General features: G+C 51.0%; 6 protein-coding genes across 6 annotated transcripts; 2 read left to right on the plus strand and 4 right to left on the minus strand.

Annotated features, from left to right (window-relative positions):
• Nucleotides 1–670: 670 nt before the first annotated feature.
• Nucleotides 671–1,624, minus strand: N7509_011343 (FAD synthase; the record flags this gene model as incomplete). Its single annotated transcript, XM_056635980.1, has 1 exon — nucleotides 671–1,624. One exon carries the CDS (start codon nucleotides 1,622–1,624, stop codon nucleotides 671–673), a length of 954 nt encoding a protein of 317 aa, XP_056486600.1.
• Nucleotides 1,625–2,253: 629 nt separating this feature from the next.
• N7509_011344 (uncharacterized protein) lies at nucleotides 2,254–3,043 on the minus strand (the record flags this gene model as incomplete). The annotated part of the gene is made up of 3 exons (XM_056635981.1): nucleotides 2,254–2,785; nucleotides 2,865–2,908; nucleotides 2,978–3,043. 3 exons carry the CDS (start codon nucleotides 3,041–3,043, stop codon nucleotides 2,254–2,256), a joined length of 642 nt encoding a protein of 213 aa, XP_056486601.1.
• A 208-nt stretch (nucleotides 3,044–3,251) lies between these two features.
• Nucleotides 3,252–5,686, plus strand: dbp4 (RNA-dependent ATPase HCA4; the record flags this gene model as incomplete). Its single annotated transcript, XM_056635982.1, is given in 2 exon segments — nucleotides 3,252–4,715; nucleotides 4,733–5,686. The coding sequence occupies 2 exon segments, from the start codon at nucleotides 3,252–3,254 to the stop codon at nucleotides 5,684–5,686; spliced, it is 2,418 nt and encodes an 805-aa protein (XP_056486602.1).
• An 803-nt stretch (nucleotides 5,687–6,489) lies between these two features.
• Nucleotides 6,490–8,450, plus strand: N7509_011346 (amino acid permease; the record flags this gene model as incomplete). The annotated part of the gene is made up of 6 exons (XM_056635983.1): nucleotides 6,490–6,812; nucleotides 6,896–7,097; nucleotides 7,167–7,208; nucleotides 7,276–7,424; nucleotides 7,485–7,949; nucleotides 8,012–8,450. 6 exons carry the CDS (start codon nucleotides 6,490–6,492, stop codon nucleotides 8,448–8,450), a joined length of 1,620 nt encoding a protein of 539 aa, XP_056486603.1.
• A 988-nt stretch (nucleotides 8,451–9,438) lies between these two features.
• sclB (uncharacterized protein) lies at nucleotides 9,439–11,072 on the minus strand (the record flags this gene model as incomplete). Its single annotated transcript, XM_056635984.1, has 2 exons — nucleotides 9,439–10,500; nucleotides 10,581–11,072. The coding sequence occupies 2 exons, from the start codon at nucleotides 11,070–11,072 to the stop codon at nucleotides 9,439–9,441; spliced, it is 1,554 nt and encodes a 517-aa protein (XP_056486604.1).
• A 4,499-nt stretch (nucleotides 11,073–15,571) lies between these two features.
• Nucleotides 15,572–18,328, minus strand: N7509_011348 (ATP-dependent RNA helicase DBP10; the record flags this gene model as incomplete). The annotated part of the gene is made up of 1 exon (XM_056635985.1): nucleotides 15,572–18,328. One exon carries the CDS (start codon nucleotides 18,326–18,328, stop codon nucleotides 15,572–15,574), a length of 2,757 nt encoding a protein of 918 aa, XP_056486605.1.
• Nucleotides 18,329–18,720: the final 392 nt, after the last annotated feature.

Here is an 18,720-nt window from a genome sequence, read left to right on the forward strand (position 1 = left end):
TGCATTTTCATTCAAAGAATGTACAATGTATGGGTGCGGGTCATTTCACGTTTCTGCTTCTTTTTTTCTGTCTTAAAGATACTATGTCTACCGTCTTGTATCTTTTCCTTATCCTTCCTGTGACTGTGGACTGCAGGCTGATCGTTACGCTCCGTTTTTGTCTGTCTTACACTGTATGAATTCGACGTTTATCTGTACATGGCATGGAAAGGGTGGGTGGATGTGCTTTTTCTGCACCTGTGATTTTACTATCTTCTACACTTGTGATTTCATGTTTTACTGTGCTTTAAGTTCAGGTTTCTTTTCTGTTTGTTTTTTCTTTCATTCCAGTTATGGGAGGAGTATGTTTGTGTGGTATGTTTTCGGCTACATGTTTTCTGCAGAAATCCGCTCTCACCTCTATGGTTAGCGAGCACAAAAATACTATGATAGTATGTTCCAACAAAGAAAGATCCAGAGTAAAATCCATATATAGGATGGTGCGTGAGCACAGATTGTAGAGTATAATCTATAGACATGACCAATGTAAGGGGAAAGGGGGGTGTGTGTATACAAGATGAGAAGCCAGAGAGGGCCATCGCTAAACTCTTCCAAATCCAATCCAATCTAATCAAAAATATCCCGCTTGCAAATACTCTTGATTCAATGATTCAAATCACATCCCGCTCACTCACTCTCTGCCCAATCTCTCCTCCCCGTCCTCCGTCAATTCATACGCCGGTAGATAGCGACCATCGCCACCATCCCCAGCCCCAGCCTTATCAACCTGCAACTTTGGATTCGGATGCGTATCCGACGTCCCACCAAGACTGGTATACCCCATATCATACAGAGCGCAATACTCCAATCCAAGATGACGAATGAAGGCCCAAATCTCGGCATAATGCCAGTCAATAACGGGGTGTATACGCATAAAGTCAGGCCAGCCGGAATCAGTCCGGTCAAAGTGTCTGAGTTGGGCGCCGTGCGGGTCGGTACGGCGGGTGCCGACGAATATAGCCCGGATAGAGGCGTGGCGGGATAGGTAGTCTTGGAAACTGGAGCGGAGGGTTGTGTGGGGTGGTTCGGTGGTGTATTTTGTTATGGAGAGGTGGTAGGCTTCTGCGGATGTTATGACGAAGTCTTCGACTGAGGCGAAGGGGTCCGGTGGGAGGGCGTAAATAGATGGGATGGTGGAGGTATTGGGGGTGTTGAAGGGGTCGTCATTTTGCACGTGTGTGTTGTATGGGTGTAGGCCTGCTAGGAACAGGATCAGAAGGACGAGACAGTCCTTTCCGCCGTTATAGGAGAGGGATAGTTCCGAGAGTTTATATTTGGAGAGCGCTGATGCTACGACGTCGAGGGAGATGCGGGTTTGCTGTTGGACCGAGGCGAGGAGGGAGTCTGGCGGGTGTGTCTCGGCGAGGAAGGCGTGTACGCGGGCATGAATACGTGCGATCACGGTTGATAAGGGGGGAATCTCATCATCCTCAGCCTCGGCCTCAGATTCATTTGTCTTGCTGGCGTGACCATTCGCGGATCCGTTCTCAGCCCCGCGGTGAGATGTCGGAATTGCGGCGGGTCGGAATGGGCGCAGATGGTCTGACGCACGCGTAGGTTGATGAGGGACCACAGGCTCAGCCATTGTGTGGAGGGGAGGGGAGGAAAGGGAAGAGACGAAAAAAGGGACGACAATTGGGGTTGGTCGAAGTGAGGAGTTAATTGGAAGAGTCAAGAGTTAAGAGTTAAGATTCGGAGTCACAGGAAGGCGGGGGAGAAAGTGGGTTTCTCGGCATTTGGGGAACCACTACGAGTAGCAAATTGAACTGCAATTTGGTAGTCCACTGTGGGGAGGTGTCGATGGTAGAATGTATTGAATATATTATATATTATATATATATATAGCATATATTCATAAATTGGTTATTTAATAAACAATACAAGGGCCTGCTTCTAAAATATTATGTGTCGTCCATAAGAGGGGCTGCATCGAAGCTTCTAGTCGTTAGCCTAGTGGGAAACGGGGAATGCATATAGACCACCGGACATGCGCGAATCAAATATCTGCGAATTCCGGAGAGCCGAGCTAATAAGGGTAACCTAGATAAGAAGGTCTTGGTAAGATGGGATAGAGATAGAACCGGACCAACTTGAAAAAGGTCCTATCTCCTAGGCTGGGAACAATTGACCGTGGTAGTAGATTGGATATATGGGAAATCAAGCAGTATCATAAGAGTGCAGGAGATGAACCTGGAACACCAGGTTGCGCAAAGCTCAGCCGAGCACCTTCATCTTTTTCTTCTTCTTCGTCTTGTCATCTCCTTTGCGACCCTTTTGCCAGTCTCGCCAGGTCCCAATGCGTTCATCCCGTGTGTTCTCCCATGCCTTGTCATTATCACGCTTGCGCTTACGCGCCTCCAGCTCCTCCTCTTCCTTGCGCTGTTCTCGACCTTCTTCTTGCATACGAGCCTTGGCCTGTCGCCGCCGCCGAGCTTCTTCCTCTAGTAAGACATGGGTGGTCTTCTGGCGCCATTCCACCTTGAATTCCTCCGTTTTAAGTTCCGGTGAGTCCAACGTGTACTTGTGTTCACGGATCAGCAGCCGCCGCGCATCGGCAATACACTCATCTAGGTATGTGCGCTGCTTTTCATCGAGCAGAGCGGTTTGTGCCTTCTTCAACCGATCGAAAGCATCGGGCGCGGCGGGGTTCTTGGTTTTGTCGGGGTGGATCAGGAGGGACTTTTTCCGGTATTGAACCTTGATGTCCTTGTCAGGAACACCCGGCTGGAGGTCTAGGACGGCATATCTATAGGGCAATGAACGGTTAACAGAGGGTTAAAAAGAGGGTAACAAGTATAATTGTAAGGGTAATTTAGGCAACGTACGAATCAAGGGAAAATGCCTTGCGAATACGGTCGATCTCCGCATCCTAAACTCGCGGGTTAGTTCAGGCCGAGCACGAGGACGAGCACAACGGGGGAAGTTCCAATGCACCCACCTTGGTAAACTCCGACGCCTCGCGCTCCAGCGAGTCAAAAATATCCTGATCGTCGTCTTCTGCCATGGCTAGAGGAGTCAAATGGGCAGATGCGAATGCTAAGATGCATCTGAACAATTCCCCGGGGCGTCGGTGGGAACGCGCGACCTGATAAGGTTCTTATCATGCTTAGTCATCTCGAAAAAAAAGCTGCTTCGATAAGAAATTCGCAGGTCTCCCGTCACCTTGAGCAACCTACACTTGAAATACACTTGTCTTAACACCGTCGCTAATCATGGCTCCGCCTCGGAAATCTGGCGGGAAAGCCCCCAAAACGAATCATGGATCTGAGAAGAACCTCAAACGCAAGCGCGGTGAGGATTCGCTGTCTTCTCTCATCCAGCGTGTGGAGGATCTCGATCTGAAAGGCTCCCTCAAAAACTTCGCCGATCTACCACTCTCCGATCCTACCGCTCGCGGCCTAACGGCTTCTCACTACAAGACAATGACCGACATTCAATCTCGCGCCATCAGCCATGGCCTCAAGGGACGTGATATCCTCGGCGCAGCCAAGACCGGCAGCGGCAAGACTTTGGCCTTTATTGTCCCCGTTCTCGAGAACCTATACCGCAGGCAGTGGACGGAGTACGATGGTCTCGGAGCCTTGATTCTATCTCCGACCCGAGAGTTGGCGATCCAGATCTTCGAAGTTCTGCGCAAGGTGGGACGGTATCATGGCTTTTCCGCCGGCCTGGTGATTGGCGGCAGAAGTTTGCGCGAGGAACAGGATCGATTGGGTCGCATGAATATTCTGGTCTGCACTCCCGGCCGTATTCTGCAACATTTAGATCAGACAGCTATGTTCGAGACAAACAACCTGCAGTTGTTAGTGATGGACGAAGCAGATCGCATTCTCGACATGGGTTTCCAGCACTCGGTGGACGCTATCATTGATCACCTTCCGAAGGAACGTCAGACTATGCTGTTCAGTGCCACACAAACCAAAAAGGTTTCTGATTTGGCTCGTCTTAGTCTCCAAGAGCCCGAGTACGTGGCCGTCCACGAAGCCGCTGCTTCGGCCACCCCTACTACTCTCCAGCAGCACTACGTTGTCACTCCACTGCCCCAGAAGATCGACACTCTGTGGAGCTTTATTCGCAGCAATCTCAAGTCCAAGACAGTTGTTTTCCTATCTTCGGGCAAACAAGTTCGATTTGTTTACGAATCTTTGCGACACCTCCAACCCGGTATTCCGTTGATGCATCTTCACGGTCGACAAAAACAAGGAGGACGACTTGACATTACCACCAAGTTCTCCCAATCTCAACATGCCGTTCTCTTTGCGACGGATGTTGTCGCGCGAGGTCTCGACTTCCCCGCTGTCGACTGGGTTATTCAAATGGACTGCCCCGAAGATGCCGACACATACATTCACCGAGTAGGCCGCACAGCCCGATATGAGCGAGTTGGCCGTGCTGTTTTGTTCCTCGACCCAAGCGAAGAGAAGGGCATGCTCCTGCGATTGGAGCAGAAGAAGGTCCCCATCGAACGAATCAATATCAAGGCGAACAAGCAACAGAGCATTAAGAACCAGCTGCAAAACATGTGCTTCAAGGACCCCGAACTCAAGTACCTTGGCCAAAAGGCCTTTATTTCCTACGTCAAATCTATTTACGTGCAGAAGGATAAGGAGGTCTTCAACCTGAAGGAACTCCCGCTCGAAGAGTTTGCCGGCAGTCTGGGTCTGCCCGGTCCCCCCGTATCAAGTTCATCAAGGGAGACGACACCAAGGAGCGCAAGAATGCCTCATGGAAAATGGCTTCTATGTCTAGCGATGAGGATGATTCGGATGCCGAAGATAAGAAGGATAAGAAGGACGAGCAACAGGTGCGCACTCGATACGACCGCATGTTCGAGCGACGAAACCAGGACGTGCTTGCAGAGCACTATCACAAGCTTATCAACGACGATGGTACCATTGTGGCTACTGGTGCTGGCAATGGCGCTGGTGAGGATGCCGACGAAGATGCCGACTTCCTGTCGGTCAAGCGTCGCTTCGTCGCCGGTGATGCCGGTCTTGACCAGGTCAACTCCGACTCCGATTCCGATGCGTCGGTTGCCAAAAAGGTGGCGATCGACGGCCAGGAGCCGCTGGTCATCGACTCGAAGCGCCGCGAGAAGCTTCTCAAATCGAAGAAGAAGCTCCTCAAGTTCAAGGGCAAGGGTACAAAGCTCGTCTACGACGACGATGGAAATGCCCACGAGATGTACGAGATGGAGGACGAGGAGGATTTCAAGGCTCGTGGCGATGCCAAGGCACAGCGCGAGAAGTTCTTGGAGGGAGAGACCGAGCGTACGCGCCAAGCCGATCTCGAGGACAAGGAGGTGGCGCGCGACAAGCGTCGGGAAAAGAAGGAGAAGCGCAAGGCCCGCGAACGAGCTCTTGCGGACGAGGAGGCCGACGAGGAGCGTGGTGCACAAGGATTCCAGCTGCCCTACATCGAGCCGATGGATCTCGGGACCCCACCCCCATCCGATCCCGAATCGGAGCCCGAGAAGGATACCCGACGCCCCAGCAAGAAGGTTCGGGTGTCCTTTGCCGAGCCGGAGTCCAGCGAGGAGGAGAGTACCTACAAGAGAGACAAGACCAAGAAGAGCAAAAAGAAGGCCGAGCCTCAGATCGAGACTTTGGGCGATCTGGAGGCTCTGGCCAGTGGTCTGCTGGGTTAATGCATTGTACTATGCGGTTTCTCAGGCGTCTGTTCTTTTCTTCTCTCTCTATTATCTTCTTCAGCTCCCTCTTCTTTTTTCTATACTTCCCCCTTTCTGTTCTTATCATGTTTAAAATGTCCCAGCGAAGCCCCAAAAGCATTGTGAATCTGCATTGAAGTATATAAATGAAGCGATTTGCCACTTCCGAGTGTCTATCTTTACTATTTCACCTTGGTACCTCTCCACATCTATATCAGCCCAGTAGAAACCTACACCCCACGAGGTCTAAATAGACTCGAAATAGCCAAGTGACAGCTCTTCTGCCGTTACCCGGCAATGCAGAACTCCCGTTGAACATGAACCTCCTCCACATTTGCCCCGTTAAGTGGATCCGACTGAATTTTTTTTGTCATCGCGGGCGGGACTTGCCGGTCCAGTCAACGCAACTCACAATCACGCCATCGCACGACTTCAGCAAGAAGACTTCTCCTTTTGATGACCCCAAGATGTTTTACTCTTCTTTAGCTATTCCACTGACTATCGTCGTCGAGCTGTCACTGCTTCTTTCGGCCGATCGAGATCGAAATCCGGGGTAACCACGTGCGGGTCACGAGATTAGGGCAACATCTACCAGCACTGCCTGGTTTTCGAGGCTGCGGTTGCGAACTACAGCTACAGCAGCAGCTCATTCTAGAGCAGACTGTTTACTCTGGACTCGATTCAAAGGGCATCGAATATCGACACCAGATCAAGAGTACCGAGCCGGTACCCAACTAATACGAGGTTGATATATTCCCTCACCCCCAGACCACACTTTCAAGATGTCTTCTTTCGACGCCGAGAAATATCCCGCCTCCAAGCCTGAACCGCAGGAGTATGTCGGCGATGTCTCGTCTACCCCCTTTACAAACGCGGACAAGCTGGCCCGCCGGCTGTCTGCTCGCCAGGTGCAAATGATCGCCATTGGCGGTACTATCGGCACGGGTTTGTTCCTCGGAACCGGCACCTCTCTCTCCAAAGGCGGACCGGCCTCAACTCTCATAGCCTACGCCATCTGCGGTGGCATTGTTTTCGTCACGATGCTTTGCCTGGGTGAAATGGCTGCCTTTGTCCCTGTGGCGGGATCCTTCTGTACCTATGCGGGGTGAGTCCGTCAGCGTTACATTGAAATTGCGCCTTCCGCGCCCTGCAGATCGATACTAATTTTGGGGCTGCTGTGTAATTTAGACGATTTGTTGATGATGCATTGGGGTTTGCATTAACCTGGAATTATTGGTTTAACGATGCTGTTTCCACTGCGTCGGATATTATTGCTCTCCAGCTATTGTTGGAGTTTTGGACGGATAATTTCCCTGGTTGGGCGATTAGTTTGATCTTTTTGGTTGTCGTTATTGCGCTGAATGTCCTATCGGTGCGCGTTTACGGCGAGGTATGTATTGCTTTTCTTTTTCTCCCCTATCAGATCCATTACTTTGCGCGTATACTAATTCCGGATTAGATCGAATATTGGCTAAGTCTGCTCAAAGTTATTACGATCGTGGTATGTCTTAGGCTCCTTGAGTGCGTGTCTATTGGCTGGAGCATCACCCGACTAACTGGTAATCTAGATCTTTATTATTCTCGGTATTGCTGTCAACTGCGGTGGCAACACTGATCATGAATATATTGGTGGCAAATACTGGCATACCGGCGATGCGCCTTTCGTGGGCGGCATTGGTGGATTCGCTTCAGTCTTCGTCACAGCGTCGTTCGCCTAGTACGATCATCCATCTCAGTCCTTTTTCCGCTATTACCCTTTTTGCTAACTTTAAAACAGTGGTGGCACTGAATCTATTGCTATTACGGCTGGTGAAACCAAAGACCCAGCCAAGAACATGCCCAAGGTAGTGCGGAATGTTTTCTGGCGCATTATCCTATTCTATCTGCTCTCTATCCTGATCATCGGGCTGAACGTCCCGTACAACTACCCCGGCCTTTCCGATGGCGATACCCGTACCAGCCCCTTTACGATCGTCTTCCAGCAGGCAGGCAGCAGCGTAGCAGGCAGCTTCATCAATGCCGTGATCATGACATCTGTGATCTCAGCCGCCAATCACGCCCTGTTTGCGGGATCACGTCTGCTGTACACCCTTGCAGTGGATGGCTATGCACCACGCTTCTTTGGGCACTTGAACCGCTTCCATGTACCCTGGGTCGCCGTGCTTGCCACCTCGGTCATTAGTGGATTGTGCTTCGGTGCCAGTTACATTGGAGCAGGAAAACTGTGGTCTTGGCTGCAGAAGTAAGTCCTCGGCTCATTAATCGACTGTCACTCTACGAATGCTAATGGGTCTTTTTGTGCAGCATTGTCGGCGTTTCAAACCAATTGTCGTGGATTTGCATTAGTATTGCTTCTCTGCGCTTCCGGAGCGCGATTCGCTCCCAGGGCCTGGAGCATCTGCTTCCCTTCAAGAATTGGACTTACCCCTTCGGCCCTATCATTGCTATCGGTCTCAACGTCGTGCTCGTGCTGGTACAGGGCTGGGAATGTTTCAGTCCGTATTTCAAGCGCGTCGATTTTGTGTCTTATTACATTGAAATTCCGATCATGATCGTCATGTTCCTTGTGTGGAAGCTTGTCAAGCGGACACACTTTGTAAGCAAGTCTGAGATGGATCTGCACACGGATCGGTATGACGGAGGCCAGGATGATAGTTATCGGGTTTACGAGGAAGAAGAGGAAACCAAGAGGAAGGGCATTGTTGGCAAGTTCCAGCGATTCGGACAATGGTTATTCCTCTAAGCTCTGGATATTTCCAGATTAATACCTCCTATTAGCCCTTAGCTTATGAATAGATGCATGAAAGTCTGTACATTCAAGTCTCCGAATAATTTCACCTTAGACAATTCAGTAAAAACAAGGCTGAATGAATGACTAGGTGTTTCGTAATTAAGTTGATTATCATCCTCAGATCAGCTCAGAAGAAAAGTTCTGCCTTTTGTCTAAGCGATACTGCAGTCTTGGAATCCTGATGTACATTTCCAGCCAACCTGCATGCAAATCATTCAAGTTATACAAGCATGCAGCACAATCTAGTCGAACCAGAAAAAAAATAGTAAGAAATGCGAGATCACCCCTCCATTCTAAACGCCATGCCATGTCTTCAAAAGCATAAACTATAAGGGGTACTCGCGAGAAAAGAGGAAACGGTCAACATCAGGGAAGGGAGTAGGGTAGAGGTAGGTAGTAGACAGAAAAAAGAAACAGAGTACAAAGGGAATAAAAAAGAAAAAAGGCCGAGTTTCAAAATACTCGTCGAGTTCCTTTCCAGGGAAATACCGAAATATTTATACCCCAAATGCAAGCGTAAACAGGGAACAACAGAGTCGAACAAGTACAAAAACGCAGACTGGACTCGGACTGTGCCCAGGTGGATCGGAGTAGAAGTCAAGTCAAGTCAAATCTTCTCTTTCCGTGGTTTGAACAAAACAACCGGAGCCGAGCCGAAACCCGTTTCTTTTTTCATTTGTTCATCCCGCGAAAAGCAAAGCAAAGCAAATCGAGACGAGAAAACAAAGCAAAGCAAAGCGGATTGGTTTCCATTTCAAACGTGAAAACCGAACGAAACGCGCCGTGCTGGGTATCGCTCCTTGTAGACCCTGCTACAAGGAAATTGTGAATTATACAATACATTAGCCTCCGGGGCAGCTGTTGGATATTCTTTGAAAACAATGTTGAGATCGTCATGACTTAGGAGGCATGAAGGGGACCGGGGTAGGGTCGGGTTATTCTAGCCATTGACCATATCGTCTAAAGCCATTCTTCGCCGTTTAATTGGTCTTGGTTCGCCGGTCTCGGCCTCAGTGCTTGATGGTGCGTGCTGTTGTGCTGATATCGGGGGCGAGTGACCAAGAGGAACCGGGGAAGGTAAGTCGATAGGTCCCAGGTGTCGAGGAATCGGGTCAAGAGGACCGGTGGAGGAGATGGATCTCTGGTGCTGGCGTGGTGTCGTGTGCGAAAATAGCGACCCAACCGGTCTCTGCAGCATAACGGGGGATCGCGGTTCACGGTTCTCTTCGCGACTAGAACTCGAATTAATCCAAGTTGCCGGATATGGATCACTTAGCCGGTGGGCGTGGTGGGAAACCGGGCTGGCGGTTGCTTGATGGATTGGAGGAAGCCGAACAGGGGATTCGAGGTAGGGCTCACGGGGACCTGGGGGCATACGAGGATCACTCATCGGTTGATGGACTGTACTTGCTGGCGACTCGGCATATGGTAGATATGGAGTCCCCGCTGGTTGGTGTTGCTGAGGCGATGTTGGCGGTGGCAAAGCTGGGCCTCCATATGGAGGATATCGTCTATCAATCCCAGGAGGAACGGCTGCTGTATTCAGTACTGGGTTAAATCCACTCGTCATCGGAATAAATGCAGGTGGCGGATGCGGTGGTCCTGCTGCGTAAGAGGCAGGGCCCGAGGATGAAAATGGTCGTCGGCCTGCATTGCCTGGCATCGGCGGAGATGGATCCATCGGACGAGTCAATGGAAATACAGATGCGGACCATCTATGGGGTTGATTGCGTGGCATCCGCATGGTTGCTGCAGTTGGAGAGGGTTCACCCATCGTCTGGAGGTCAGTCATCGGTCGAAGTTCGCGAGACGAAGTGGCTCGGTGAAGGACGGTTCGTTGGGCGGCCATGGAGGATGATTGAGCTTCAACTGAGACGTTCGGATTTTCTATGTGTGTTGTATAAGATCGAAGGGAAGAGTCTTCAGCTTTCAATGGTGGCCGCCCCCTCTTCTTGTGTGTAACGTCCACACATGAAGACTTGTTCGACGTCAGTTTGTAGCTCTCATTGGGAGATATAGGAGCATCACAGTCATATCAAATAGATCACTATGTCAATATAACCTCGGGAAAGAATAACTTACAGCTTTTCCAGCTAGAACACATCGTCGACATGGCCTTGCTGGATCACATCCAAGATGTTTCTTCTTACAATTCACACAGGCTGAAGCTACATGGGCTTTGGTGCGTCGAGTCGATTTCTGTGCTAATGAACGGTTTGAGGGTCCGGGTACAGTAGATTCCAACGTTGACAATGGGTAAGATGATACTCCAGGGTGGTGATGCTGAAGTTGCTGTTGATGTCGGTGGTGGTGATGGTGTTGATGTTGATTTTGATGTTGATGCTGGATCGGAGACCCAGTGAATGCAGGCGGAGGAGCCTGATCGCCATATCGGGGTGGGATAGATGCTAGTAGAGAGTCATTCACTACCGCCGGCGGCAATGATGGACCAGAAGCTGCAGGGATGGGAGAATCCGCAGTCGTTGTCTGCGGTGAAGTTACTGCGGGATATACCACAGGATTATGCTCTCCAGATGTCACCGATGGCTCTTCGGTATGAGGAGAGCCAGACATCGATTGACGGGGAGAGGAGCCTGGGGGCTACACCCTCGAGCATTGGTAGTCCAGGGTCGATTCAACAGCCGCTCAGGGCCCGAGTCGAACCGGGGTTGTCCAAACTGGGCAGTCGTGAGGCTCGGGGGGTGAAGCACGAGTGGTTGCATCGGGTGATAGGCGGGTAAAAGAAATGGCCCACGGAGCAAACAGGATTACCAGGCGGATCTTGTCGTTCACAAAAAACGACCACTGGCTATCAAATCGGCAGATGGGGGAAGCATATCTGGCGAACGGATCCCTGGCGCCTGGCACAACGAGGAGGGGAGGGGGGAGGGAGATCAGGAGGGGAGGGTACAGACGTGGGCAAGGGAAAAGAAAGGTACCAGAGGAGAGACAGAGACCGAAAAGGGTCAGCAGCGGTGTAGGGGTGAGAAAAAGGCGTCGGTTTCAATATTCGGTCGTCATCAAGCTCCTCTCGGGCCTGTTCGAGGACCACCTGAGCTTATAATCGGTGGCCACCGAGATCCGCTATTGGAGGAGTCAGAAAATAGACTGCATCGATCAGCGGGAGATTTCCAGATCATGACAGCAGGGTTACTCATAGCCGCGCATGTCTTTCCCCTCCCAGGGCGACTTATTGCAGGATGGCGGTCGATCATCGAGCTAGGGTCCAGGTGCAGCAACGTAAATGTCAAAGCCCCCCTCTTCCTTGCCTCTGTGTCTCGACGGTCCACGTTCCGTGCATGGAGAGGGATGTGCAGAGTGGCTCTGGGAAGGGGAAGAAAAAAAAATATAAAAAAATAAAGCACTAGGAGTAGAAAACGGTGAACTATACCGTGAAAGTGAAACTGTAACTCAGTCTGGTATGCTGGTTATCAGATGTCTTGATCTAACCAGCTCTTCCCTTCGAGATGCGCGAGACAAAGATATTCTCCAAATGCAAGTGGGTTGATCCTAGTTTCCCTAATTGCTTCCTTCACACCCTTTTTCTTTGCGAAGGAGGGGACACGGCGTACAGTTGGATGGATGGGATGGTCGGAGAATGGGGGATGGTGGAGGGGGGAGGAAAGCCACCAGAAGGAGAAAAGAAAATCAAAAATCAAAAGGAAACAATAATGATAAGAGGGGAGTCTAGAGCCGGATGGGTATTTTTCGAGTAAATTTTGATTTTTTTTGTTCTTTGAGCCTTCCAGTAGAGTCGAGTAGCACACCCGACCTGCGGGATCCAGGCTTATACTCACAGCTGGAGAGAGAAAGATGGAGATGGAGAGGTCAAGTGGGCGGGTCCTGGAGGACAGGGTAGGAAAGTAGTGGTCAGTGCAGACGGCACTAGTAGCTGATAGACTTGATCTCCATCATGGTCGATCATTTGAATAATGGGGGGGGGGGAAAAGTCACCCTATCACTCTAACCCTAGTTCAACCTGGTTTGCCCAACGATGTACTCCGTACCGGGGCAAAGGATCGAGTGGAGACGGGGACTGCATAGTGTACCTATAGGCCCTTTTTTTTGTTTTTTGTTTTCTTCCTCTTTCCTTTCTGGATCTTACCTGAACACCGATGAGGCCCGTGAGCAGGTCTAGTAGTCTAGTAGTTCGCTGGCTGAAGTGGCTTGCATTAGATGGGGAACGAGCTGTCAGTGATACCCCGACCAAATCCCACCAAGATCTTGAATTTTAGTTTGTGAAGAGGTTAAAATGAATAGGAAATAATCTCAAAATAATTCTCCTTTTTTTTCTTCTTCCTTGAAATTGGGAATGAATACGAAATAACCATACCAATACCAAATTCAGCCGGGAAGCAAGGCGAAAAAGATTGACGGATCGACGTCGGCGCCCGCAGCCATTGGCAATAGTCGGCCTCGGCAATGAAAATGTGCATTCCGTTTGACAGAACGTACTTTTTCGAGAACTACCGTGAGTAGATTGTGGTAATTATTTACGAGATTATTTTGGTATTTATTTTGTATTTATTTTCATTTTTTAAATAATGCTTAATTGCTATGTAACCCACCATCCTCGACTCAACTCCCGTATTCCCGATCGGTTCGTGCTCTTCTCCTCTCTTTCTCGACGAGTTTTTGAGTTTTTCACCTTATTCCTTATTTTTGCAGGCTCCACAACCGGGCAAATCACCTGAGGTCCGAGGGAGAGGGGCCTGGGGCCTGAAAAGGAGAACAAATAGCCCAGTGCCCGGCGTTCACTGCCCCCCTCTCCCCCCCCCCTCCAGCTGGGTGAACTGCCCGGGTGAGAACCCAACGGTCCTGGTCTTGGTCACCAGTTCGATCACCGACAGTCTGGTTGCGTCCCTGCATTGTTGGTTTCTTGCTGTTACATCCCTGTTTCTTTGTTGTGGTCTCTGATTTCTGGATTTTTGCTTTTCTTTTTCGCCACTTGGATTTTTGTGACGAACACCTGGTCTAGGGGGGGGTACAACTGTACACCGCGCAAGACCTTCTGTCTGTGATGTCCAAGTCCTGTCGCCAACGAACGCCTACCCATGGTCGTTATTCTCCGCAGTGGAGATCAAGAATGGCCCCACTCAACCCCCCCCAGCACATTGAATGACTGAGTTGATCCTCCCGTTTATGCTCCGTAGGACGAGTGGGGGTTACTGTTACAGTCGAACCTGACTTCCGGCCCATCAGGGTCGTCCATCAAGGGTGTCTGGAGTAAGTAAGTAAAGAGGGAAAACCCATAATATGTAGAGGAGAAGGGGTGGGGAAAACAAAAAAAACACCCTCCCCCCTCCAAAAATCACAAGTGTCTCACAGCAGGTGTGGCCTGCCATGGTCCATGAATCGGAAGGCTGCAGACAGGGGAGGGGAGGGGAGGGATAAGGGGGTTGCGAAGAGGGGCAAAGGTAAAAGGCGTGATATTTTCTCCAATGCGGATATTCCGGACTCTGGGAGGTTCCTGGTTGGATCGGCATCCCATGGAAATAGTTCGCGACAACGAAGTGATACCGATGACGACGCTGGGAAATGATCAGAACGGCTTGCTGTCGTGTTCTCATTGACCGTCACACTTCCATTCCACAATCTGGAAGCTTTTTAATGCCTTGTTTTTTTTTTTCTCTTTTTCTTTTGTTTTCTTGAGATGGGACTTTAGTCCTCCCTCCCCAATCGGATCCATACACCCTTGACCAGGGGAGGAGGGGAGGGGAGCAGAGGAGAGGAGAGGGGGGTACAGGTGTGGGGGAAAGGAATATTCCCCTCAGGCTTTTGTCTCTTTCGCCTAGCACATCCCATCCCATCCCATATCCGGCGGGTGTGATGGTGCTTATTTTCCGGGGATTCCGTTAGCACCACGGCACTAAGCAACAAGATGTGGCTGCAGCCTCTAGAGGATCAGCTTTGCGCGTGCACATTGCTCATCCCTGGCGTTCGGCTGCAGGGAAAATCCATCCCAACGTCATCGGGTGATTGACAGGGCCTCATGGGACCTGGGCCTGTCCGGGAGCTGCCGAGGGGGGAACAAAAGGCGGCTCGCCTTGTTCAGACTGAAAGGGGGCTGGCGCATAGCAGTGCAGCGCAGTGTGGAACATGCGGCACGCGGAGCAGCAAGGGGTCTGTCACCCCGTTCATGCACGATCGGCCACTCAGAGGCAATAATAGGGCCCAGACACACACACAGAGAGAGAGAGAGAGCATATGTATGCACTCCGTACTCCGTACTCCGTAACAGAAAGTGTAGACCCTCGAGCAGTCAATGCTGAGTGCACCCTCCCTCCTCCGTACCTGGCTTTTTGCTTGCCGGCCGAACTGGATCGAGCCACCCTGGGAATAGTCCATGACCATATAGGATAATAGCGCCGTGATAGTTCGGATAGCGCCTCTGGTAGCTCGATAGCGGGAGTGGAGGGGAAATCCCCCTAGTGGCTCGCACGATTTGTCAAAGCTGTGCAGATCCTCAAATTCGCCGATGGTTCGTTTCTAGCCGGAAGACACGGAGATTATTCGGGGCTATTTCCTCGTGGGTTTAGGGTCCTTTCGTTTATGATTTTTTTACGTGGTTTTTTTTTTTTTTTTTTTTGTCTTGGTCTTGTCGAACCCGAGCCTCGTTCGCATTTGCGTGATGGGCTCCATCTCAACGGTGATCCGCCTGGAGCCCTGTGCTGAGCTGGTTGGGTTTAGAACTTAGATAGCCCATTAGTAGATGCCACGAGAGACGCCGTTCAGCATGGAGATACGCAGGTACATGAGCTGCCCCCGAGAGAGTACAGTGGAGTGGCGTTGCAAATGTTTGGACCCCATGTTGACTGTTCTCGTCTTCACCGTCTAATCGCAGACAACAATGGTCCTGGAGGCAATAGGGTCGCCATTGTAGTCAAATAACAATGAAAAAGAATGAGTGTGGAAATAAAAGGCGACGAAGTCAGGTTGGTGTTGGTGTTGTTGTAATAGCAACATGGTGGAAAAAGAAACGTGAAAAATAACAATTGGTATCTCCAATGCAGGCATACAGACATCTATGGTAAAAACTATACAGGACAGTGAGGCCTTCCTCAAAATTTTGCTTATCTCTTCTTGGACGGCCGAGCGTTTTTCTCCTGGCGCTTTTGCTTCAGGTTGCGCGCCTTGCGAATGTCGTGCGTCGAACGAATCTCGCTCTTTCCATGACCCGCCCCAGGGCCCATGCGCTCCTTTGCGGCGTCGTTCTTCTTCTTCATCCTGTCATAATCGCGACGCAGTGGGTCGGCACGTTTGGGTGCTTGCGTCTTGTGGTGTCGGAACCGGCCATGAGGTCCAGCCGATGGTCCCGTTGAGGCACCAGGCGTTTCGGCCTCGCCGACACGGGGCAGACTCTTCATACGCTTGCCCTTCTTCCAGTCCTGGAAGCGTCCACTGCGGAAACTGGCTGCAATCTTGGCACCACTCTCGCCACGAACCAAGTGCTCGCCCTTCGAACCATCCTCGTCGTTCTGTCGCGCCACGTACTTCTTGTGTCGCTTGTCCCAGCGCATGGCGGAGCGGCCTTCGGTATGAAGCTTCTTGCCTTCGTCGCCATTGAGATCCATAGCGACATTGCGCGACTCTTGCGCAAAGTTGGAGTTGGTGCCGGAGTGGACACCATATCCTCGGTCTTCAGCGGTGTTGTGGTTGGTAGGCTTGTATCCCATAAAGTAATCGGGGTTCTGGAACGAAGCCGCCGCCGACACACGGTCGGATTTGTTTTTGGGCTGTGAGTAGGCGGAGAATGTGACTTCCAAATCATCCTCGGATGCCTCAGACATGTTGTCTCCGGCCACCTCGGGGATGTCTTCATCAATCTGTTCATTCTCGCCTTCTTCTCCGTCCTCGCCACCCTTACCGATCCCAAGTTCGGTCAGCTCGGCCTGCTTTTTGGCCTCTGCGCGCTCCTTCTTCCTCCCGACAGTAGTTCGAATTCGTTTGATGGTATTCATGGCCTCCTCGCCTTCACCCTTGACGGCACTCTTTCCAGTACGTCGGTTGTGGACTTCGAAGATGGTTTCCTGGGGCCGGTAACCACCAATGCGAGCAAGCATCTTCTCTCTCTCGTTCTCCTTCTGGCTAGCATCGTCGTTGAATAGGATATGGATAGTGGACCACTCGTCTGTAGTGGTGACCTGTTTCGCTCTCTTTGCGCTCTCTGCCGAAGCAGCATTACGAGTGCGCATATAGAGCTTCTCACCTCTCACGGACACCTGACGTTGGGAGGCAATATCCGAATTCTCGTCCAGTAACTTGTTAACCCATTCGCAAGTCCGAGAAAGAGGATCTCTTGGAATAGAGCCCACAACCACATCTTCGGCATAGTTGACGTTTTCTCCGTATTGGCGACCAAGAACCAGTCGTCGGCCAAGGAAAAGTTGGAGATCTAGCATGTAAGGGGCATCCGAGTCTCGGACAAGATTGTAGCTCCAACCCTTTTGACCAGCACGGGCGGTTCGACCCACACGGTGGACAAAGATCTTAGGTTGAGATGGGAAATCGTAGTTGATGACGTTGGCAAGAACGGGGATATCGATACCTCTGGCGGCGACATCGGTGACGACCAAGATGTTTGAGACACCAGTTCGGAAGTTCTGAACGTGGATTTTACGAGCAGTTTGATCCAGGGCACCGTAGGCGTAAGAGGTGGCGAATCCAGCTTCGATCAGAAGGGAGTAGAGGTAGTCAACATGATGCTTGGTCGCAGCGAAGACAATGGTCGAATGCTTAGTCGGCGATTCCTTTCGGTTGCCAGCATTCTCAATATCCCTCTTGCGCTTTCTATTCTTGTAGTGAGATTCGTCATTGAGCATTTGTGTCACTTCTGTAGGTCCGGTGGGCATCTTGATCACGTTGTGCAGAATGTGGAGCAGAGCGCCCTCTTTGTCAGACGACTTGACAGAGAAGAAGATGTTCTGGAGATCGGGAGAGATTTTGCTTTCGGCGTCAAGTCGGACCAGGGTAGGATCTTGAAGACCGGCTCGAGCAAATTCGACCAACGACTTGGGCAAGGTAGCGGAGAAAAGAAGCGTTTGGCGGTTCGAAGGCAGACCGTGCAGAATTTCTGCAAGTTGAGCGGCGAAACCCATTTCGAAAAGACGATCGGCCTCGTCGAAGACAACGTACTTGATACTGGAGAGGTCCAGATCCATTTCGACCTTCAGATGCAGGAATCGACCGGGGGTCGCAATCACGATATCGGGGTTACCAGCCATCATTCCGAACTGGTCCTCCATGCTGTCACCACCGACAAGTAGCACGGCTCTCAAATCAGTGCCACGTCCCATCTCCTTGACAACCTTCAAAGTCTGCAGCGCCAATTCACGCGACGGGGACATGATCAGACCGCGCGCGCCAAACTTGGTGCTGTGGCTCTTCAATTTCTCAATCATGGGAATGACAAAAGCAGCAGTTTTTCCGGAACCAGTTCGAGCCATACCGACTACATCCTTGTCGTCCATAATGACTGGGATTGTCTTTCTCTGAATGGGCGTTGGGACCGAAAAACCTTTGCGAGCGATGGCCTTGAGTAGACCACCGCTGAGACCCATGGCTTGGAAGCCACCACCCTTCTTCACGGTACGACCTTTCAGGTTGGATCCTTTTCGGTTTGCCGAGGCCTGTCGGTTTGCGATAAAGGCAGCGTCGCCATCGTCGACCTCCATGCCGAGAAAGTCGAGATCCTGGGACTGGGGGGGCTTCGGCTTGCCCTTGGTTTGGGGGACATCACCGGTGTCGGAATCATTGTCGTGGTTGAAGAGAGCGCCTGTAATGTCGAATTCGGTCTCCGACATGGCGGGAGATGAGGCGCGGTGAGGCATATTTGCGGTTGGAAGAGAAAGTCTCACTCAGTTTGATAGCGCCAATAAAGGCGGAAACGTTGGTGAGAGCGGTTCAGCAGCTCACTCAGTCTCAGGACAACAGGTTGTCCAAGGAAAGGAGTAGGGACTGATCGAACTGTGAATGTCAGATACAAGTCCAACCGTTTTTCAAACTTGAATCTCCACTTCAAGCAAAGAGGATCTTCTGCGTCGATCCGTTCTTGTTCCTAAGGTCTTGTTCCTAAGGTAGTTTTTTTTTTTTGCAAGGAACAACGCAGGCGGTGAGCAATGGTTGGCCGATGATCACGTGGATAAAAGAAGGACGGTAGTGCAAACAGAACAAACACGGCAAAAAGAACAAACCCGCCCCCCGCGACGCGTCCGACAGACAC

The sequence above is a fragment of the Penicillium cosmopolitanum genome (genome assembly GCF_028827165.1).
Source record: "Penicillium cosmopolitanum strain IBT 29677 chromosome Unknown utg000009l:1.0-9042332.0:1.0-9050551.0, whole genome shotgun sequence".
Taxonomy (NCBI): Eukaryota; Fungi; Ascomycota; class Eurotiomycetes; order Eurotiales; family Aspergillaceae; genus Penicillium; species Penicillium cosmopolitanum.